Source organism: Miscanthus floridulus, chromosome 6, assembly GCF_019320115.1.
Source record: "Miscanthus floridulus cultivar M001 chromosome 6, ASM1932011v1, whole genome shotgun sequence".
NCBI classification, from domain to species: domain Eukaryota; kingdom Viridiplantae; phylum Streptophyta; class Magnoliopsida; order Poales; family Poaceae; genus Miscanthus; species Miscanthus floridulus.
Window position 1 is genome coordinate 69,213,760 of NC_089585.1, and position 6,944 is coordinate 69,220,703.

Here is a 6,944-nt window from a genome sequence, read left to right on the forward strand (position 1 = left end):
CCTCTACTCAAGTCACACTTCATTTCACTCTTCTACTCATCAGAAAACACGCAGCTCATCTCGGAGAACTTCCAAGGTATACTAACCATTGCACTCATCGAACATAGTCTTGGAGGGAGACCTCAACGACCTACAAAACAACTTAACAGCAATGCCGTGAGTACATTTCATACTCGCAAGACTTAATTCCAACACATAAATATTTAATGGATGCAAAGTCATTTAGTAGGTGTTTGTATATTTGCAGAAAAGAAATGGCATTCATTAAAAGTATGACATGCTCATGATCCATTTTGAAGTTTTATCATTAAGGAGATATAGTATTCTATGGGGTGATTAGCACACATTTGTCCCATTATCATCACATTCCATCATTATGCTACCATGGGTATAGAAAGTAGGAACAACCGAATAGTTCCATCCCGAAGGACTTCAGGCTTTCAAACTCTACAAAGGTGTACAACTGTACCCACACGGAAAATGGGACTAACCTCCATACACTGGGTCTGGTAGTAAGGGTTGCCTCACGTTCTACAACCTTTCCCTAATTCATCCCGAATGTCCGACGAAAGGTTCGGCTAGTGTCCGGTCAATGTCCCAGACATTCCTGACCAACGCCACTCCCTTACCAGTTTCACGGATAAACCGACTGCAATTAGTTATTTGTCTTGTCGACCCCATTCGTGACATGTGGTCTGTACGGGTGGTTACTTGGACTCACGTATCCCAATAAACGGTCCTTATCTGTTCCACGAGCTATGTCGTTTGAGATCCCACACTCACAACGACCTACCCCTCGCATGAGCAAGTTACCAAAGTAGTTTTCCAGGATTATAGCTTTTAGTGATATTATTCCTTAGCCAGATTAGCGAAGTAAGCAAGTTGTACCCTCATTGCTTTTAGTGATTAATTACCCCGGTGTAGCATCCTACATGCGCGAGAATGAGTTCCCTTCTCATACTCGACTTCTACCGTTACTAGGTAACTAAGCAATAAGCAATTAAGCGTTTCCATTCCCATTGTTTAGGTGAAGGGCTTCTAACAGATTAAAGAGTGACTCTTAGTGTAGAGTAAACAAGATTATTATCCAAAGCTACATGCGAATGCATAACTCATAATGAGACATCATAAGTATCCAAAATATGGTTTATAGTAGTGGGGTGCCTGCCTGATTGTGCTGTCGTCCTAACTTTCGAAGTTGATGATGATGACTTGAATAATTACACGATCCTTACTCGAGGCATTCCTGAAAGAACAGGGGGACGCGACTTAGGAGATGCTTCGATGATCTGGTATACGAGAAAGGACATGGGTTCGTAGGTCATTAATGGGAACTTGGGGATGGACGTTTACTGTTACACTATTTGGTAAAGGGTCTAAACTAGTGTTGTCGACCTCGTGGGTAAGCTTGCCAAACAATCTCACACTCTCTGTGGGCTCGCAGACACTTTGTTCAAAATGACGGACACTTTGCTGTATTGGGTACCGAGGTAGGCTATTCCTGGGTTGGCTTTGTTAAGGTAGACGGACGATCTGTGGGGATCACGAGTACTTTGGTAGGTTCAAGTCTTGGCCATCGGTTGGTGGACACTCCGGTACAAACTGGGTACTCTCGGGTTACTAGATAGCTATTTCTTATAATTCTATGGATGCTCCGCCATGAGTGACGGACGCTCAGGTATAGACTGGTTACTCTTGGGTTACTGACTATGAGGCTTTATAACTCAACGAACACTCCGAAGACTTGTTAGAGTCTTCGTTGTTCCTACTCCATAAGGGTATGAGTGCTTCTATAGGGTGATTTACTAAATTAGGAAGGTTTATCGGATGCTCCGCCGCATTTGACGGACACTCCGCGAGTTGGGCGACATAACCTATGTTCTATGTTTTGTGTTGGTTAGATCCTAATTTGGGGTAGTGGGCATCTATGCATGTGCACCAAACTTCTAGGATAACTCTAGGGATGTGCTGGGCTAGAGCTAGATGGGTTTTGAGTTATGGCTAACTAGTGCATCTAGTGATTTGGGTCCTATCCCTTCCCATGAACCACTTGAGACTTAGTCTTGATATTGAGTAAAAAGGGACTTAACTCCAAGGTTGATAACCATGAGAGACTAGGATCCTTAATAAGAGGTTGAGCACACCTTGCCTTCCATCCTTGGGGAGAAATACCATCATCCATGCAAAAATCCATAGAAAGCATGAGAGTGACATTGAGAGGGATTTCTTGAGATTGGTCATGCATAGGGTCTTGATCTTACCTTTGTGATGAAGGAGATGTCACCACACTCCATGATCCATACATGCATGAAAGATTGAGATTAGGGTTTGAGGGAGATTCCCAACTAAATGAGATGAGAGCTCATGAGCTAACCATGATCATGAGATGAGGATGAGTTAATCTTGATGAGATGATCTTGGATTGCATGTCTTCACTCCATCTCCCACCTTCATCTCCAATCTCCATTTTCTCTCTCTAGTTCTTACTTGTTCTTGCTCTTTTAGAGAGAGAGAGGGAGGTGAGAAATGGGAAAATGGGTTGAGTTGGTGCTGCTTCAGTTGAGGTATGGTTCATCCAATTTTGTGCATATGACATGTGGGGTCAAGGGCTGAGTTGAGGACAGCTCACTCCCCACTCACTACATGCGGTTCAGACGCTGGCGGATGGTCTGATATTATGTCAGATGGTCTGGCATTCTCTGTTGGTTGAGAGATGGGTTCAATCACTTGGGACTTGGCATTGGGCCAATTAACTTTATTCCAACTGTCAACAACCTGATCTCCGATGATCTGAACCATCATGTTGTATCTTTTTAGATTGTGAGTCGCCTCAATGGGTAGGAAGCAACATATTCGTGGTTTCGGTTGTATCCAAAAGCTTACAGGGCTCGTCTAAGAGCTGCGTCAGTGATCGAAATTGAGAGCCTAGGTTGTAGCAAATTCGGGTCGTTACAATAATTCATAGAAGAATTGTGAGCCAACTTTTTGAAAGACATGGTTTATGGTACTACATACCATTAATTAAGCATATATTTATGAAAAGTATGATTTGAACAATAAAGTTCAAAGTATGGCTTGATGAGGGGAGTATATTTGATTCAATCTAAGTTGAAGGCAAACCACTAAAATTACAAAGATCAAGTAGATCATATTTGCTAACACCTTGAAGTTTATGCATATATCATGAAGAAAAATATCTATTCATGAAGAATAGAATATCATGAATAATACATGACCGAGAAGGTTAAGTGTTGTACTTTTTTTTCCTATGTGAGTTTTTACATGAAGGTTTCTCACACAAGTTTTTTTAATAAGGCAACATGTGTAATTCAACATGCGAATGCGATGCACTCTTTTTTCTAGAACCATTATTTTTCCCAATGGGTTTTCGGATGGAATTTTTAATAAGGCATGTGCATATCATGGTAATTGTCCAAGGGAGGGTGTTGTAAGACATACAGCCTCTACCCTAGAAGGAAATAAGGAGGAATCATAATCCTAGTCTGTTTGTTATATAGGCTCTTATCAAAGCTTAGGTTTTGGCAGGACTATATATACGTAGGAGCTCTAGGTTGTAATCATCGATACTAAGAGAAATAAAGAATATTCTTCCAATTCTTGTGTCTACGTGTTCTTTTTACTTTTATCATCTACTGTGTTGATCATGAGAGATGAAGAGGCAAAATGTTTCAATAGCAAGCGACGTGTTTTACAACAGATATAACCAGTGGCGGATCCAGAAACGGGCTCCGCCCCAGGCTAACTGCTGCCACGGCCTGCTAGCCTTTCTCCTCCTCGCCTCCTCGGGGTGGGCTAATGGGCTGAAAGGCCTTTTTATGCCGTTTTTATAAAGCAATTCCCCACTGCTCATGGGCCTCACCCTGGGCTGCAGCCCGGGCAGCCCGGGGCCCAAATCCGCCCCTGGATATAACTATGGTTGTGCTTGGGTGTGATTGTCGTGCTTGGGCTGCGACAGTCGTTTCTTTAATTTGTCTCTAGCAGCTACAATGCTCCTGAGTGGGGGTTGCTGCTACAGCAGCTGCAACGATGTTGCAGCAATCTCTTTCTGAGTTCAATTATACTTCCTTCATATTTAAATTGATGCACATCACGCATTTTGAAAAGTCAACCAGTTAAGTTTAACTAGATACTCCCTATGTGTGTCGTTCTAGGAGTAGTTGTTGTTGTCTAAATTCAAGCAACCTTCAATGCATCTGTACACACCTATGTTCAGGTTAAGTTAATTTTTGCTGCACTTGGTACAGAGCCAAAATGACAGACATATCGAGACAGAGGGAGTATGTGCTTGTAAAGTTTACTATATTTCGATATCTTATTTAATAGTTTGTTTTTCTAAAATCATTGGTAACATATATAGATATTTGTAGACAACAAAATTAAATGGATATTCAAGGTTGAATCCAGACTATCCAGTTTGTGTTATACATATATATTTAGAGATATTGCAGTTTAATATCTATACTAGTATCTGGAAAAAATACACTTCTCGCACATATCATGTGTCTGATTTTTTATCGTTGTCTAGATGACATGTAATTTTTATCACTGTTAGGCTATACAACAAATTGTAAATTGCCTTTTGTGAGTTGTCCATTTTTAATTGTACTAGTTACTGTGTAAAATTGTTGTCTCAAAATTTTCAAAAATTCAGGCACTGACATCATTATATGCTTGCGTATTAGATCTATTTGCGTTCCTTGTAGGATTAGCATCGAACGGGCCGGGGCACGGGCTTATCGATCAGTCTTGCCGCCGCAAAGGTTGATTGCCATGTGCGCACTTCACGACATCTAGGAGAAAACTAAGGTCGTCAACCATCAAATATTCAACTTTGACGAAACGTGGGCATCGCCTGCTGCCCCTCACATCAGCCGTGACGATGCCATCATCATCTATATAAACTCAGCGAAGCTACCTCTTTTATACCTTAAAACCAGCAGCCCATCAACACCATGTCGACTCCCGCGCTTGCGACGGCTGCCGAGGGAGCGACGCGCATCATCCTGGTGCACGGCACGGGCCACGGCGGGTGGTGCTGGTACCGAGTGGCCACGCTGCTCCGCGCCGCGGGACACCGCGTGGACGCGCTGGACCTCGCGGCGTCTGGCATCGACTCGCGGCAGCTCCGCGACGTGCCCACCTTCGAGGACTACACGCGGCCGCTGCTCGACGCGCTCCGGGCGCTCCTGCCGGGAGAGAGGGCGGTCCTGGTGGGCCACAGCTTCGGCGGCATGAACATCGCGCTCGCTGCGGAGATGTTCCCGGAGAAAGTGGCTGCCGCCGTGTTTGTCACCGCGTTCCTGCCGGACTGCAGCAACCCACGCTCGCACGTCATCGAGAAGGTACGTCTGTGTACGCCTCTTGCTGTTGGTCGTTGAGATAGCTAAAGTGACCTGCTGCTGACATGAATGATCGATCCCGTGCTCCCGAAGGTTACCGTGCCAGACTGGATGGACACCGTCACGGATGCAGAGCACGCCCCACCCTCGGTGTTCTTGGGGCCTGAATTCCTGCGCCATAAGCTCTACCAGCTGAGCCCACCGGAGGTATCAACTCCGACCTTCTCGTGCACTCCCTTGCAAATCTGCTGATTGAATCGTCTCATGAATCAGAAAATATCCAGTAATCGATTTGTTGATCTCGGCAGGACTACACGCTGTCCCAGAGCCTGGCCCGGGTGAGCTCATACTACGTGCCCGACCTGCAGAGCCAGCCGCCGTTCAGCGAGGCCAGGTACGGCGCGGTGACCAAGGTGTACGTGGTCTGTAAGCAGGATCAGGCCATGACCGAGGCGTACCAGCACACGATGATCGCCAGCTGTCCCGTGGCGGAGGTGAGGGAGATCGCCGACGCCGACCACATGGCCATGTTCTCCAAGCCGGCTGAGCTCGCTGGGCACCTTGCCCACGTCGCCAACACGTACGCTTGATACCTAGTAGTACCAATGTTTGGTCAGAAATGTCTCCCCTGGCGAAAACGGCAACTACTCCGGTAAGGATAAAATCAGAAGATCTTTTTTCTGGCAAGGGGGTGGAACAAAGAAAATATATCATCTTGTCAGGTGGACTAAAATTTGTAAGAGTAAGAAAAAAGGGGACTAGGTATTAAAGATATCAGGAAAATGAATGTTAGCCTGCTTTGTAAATGGTTGTGGATACTTGAAACTGAGTCCGGGATTTGGGAAGAAATTATTAAATATAAATACCTCAAGCACGATTCTGTGTGTACTGTGAAGCACAGGCAGTCAGATTCTGCTAACTGGTCTGATTTGTTAAAAGTTCGAGATGTTTATCTTCGAGGCAGGAAAATTATTGTTGGGAATGGTCGAAAAACTTTGTTTTGGAGAGATAAATGGTTATATGAAAAATCCCTGGAAGTTCTCTTTCATGACTTGTTTGCTATGTGTCTTAAGCAAAACATAACTGTTGAGAAAGTGAAAAACGACTTCATTGCTGTAACCTTTACTAGATGGTTGGTTGATAGCTGGAGAGATGATTGGGAAAGAATCCTGTTTGATACTTCTTTGATTAACCTGGGGTTGAATGATGATGTGGTATCTTGGAAATTTGGGTTAAAAGATATCTTTTCTGTTAAATCTGTTTACAATGCTCTCACTGTTAATGAAATCGGCAGATATCATAAGAAAATCTGGAAAGGGAAAATTCTTGAGAAATTGAAATTTTTTTTATGGATGGCTTTGAATAATGCTATTTTAACCAAAGATAATATGGTCAAAAGGAAATGGCCTGGGGATCCTTCATGTTACTTCTATTCTCAACCTGAGACTGTTGACCATCTGTTATTTCAATGTAGTACTGCCAAGGTGGTTTGGGCCACTGTGGCTGTTTGTTTTGGGGCTAATAATGTACCCAGGTCTCTGAACCAATGCTGGGAATGGTGTGAAAGGTGGTTGCCGTTGGGCA

At 44.1% G+C, this 6,944-nt stretch overlaps 1 protein-coding gene across 1 annotated transcript; it reads left to right on the forward strand.

The window, feature by feature from the left end:
• The first annotated feature begins 4,935 nt into the window (after positions 1 to 4,935).
• LOC136456102 (methylesterase 7-like) lies at positions 4,936 to 6,234 on the forward strand. Its single transcript, XM_066455871.1, has 3 exons — positions 4,936 to 5,363; positions 5,454 to 5,567; positions 5,669 to 6,234. The coding sequence occupies exons 1-3, from the start codon at positions 4,974 to 4,976 to the stop codon at positions 5,948 to 5,950; spliced, it is 786 nt and encodes a 261-aa protein (XP_066311968.1). The 5' UTR covers positions 4,936 to 4,973; the 3' UTR covers positions 5,951 to 6,234.
• The last annotated feature ends 710 nt before the right edge of the window (positions 6,235 to 6,944 follow it).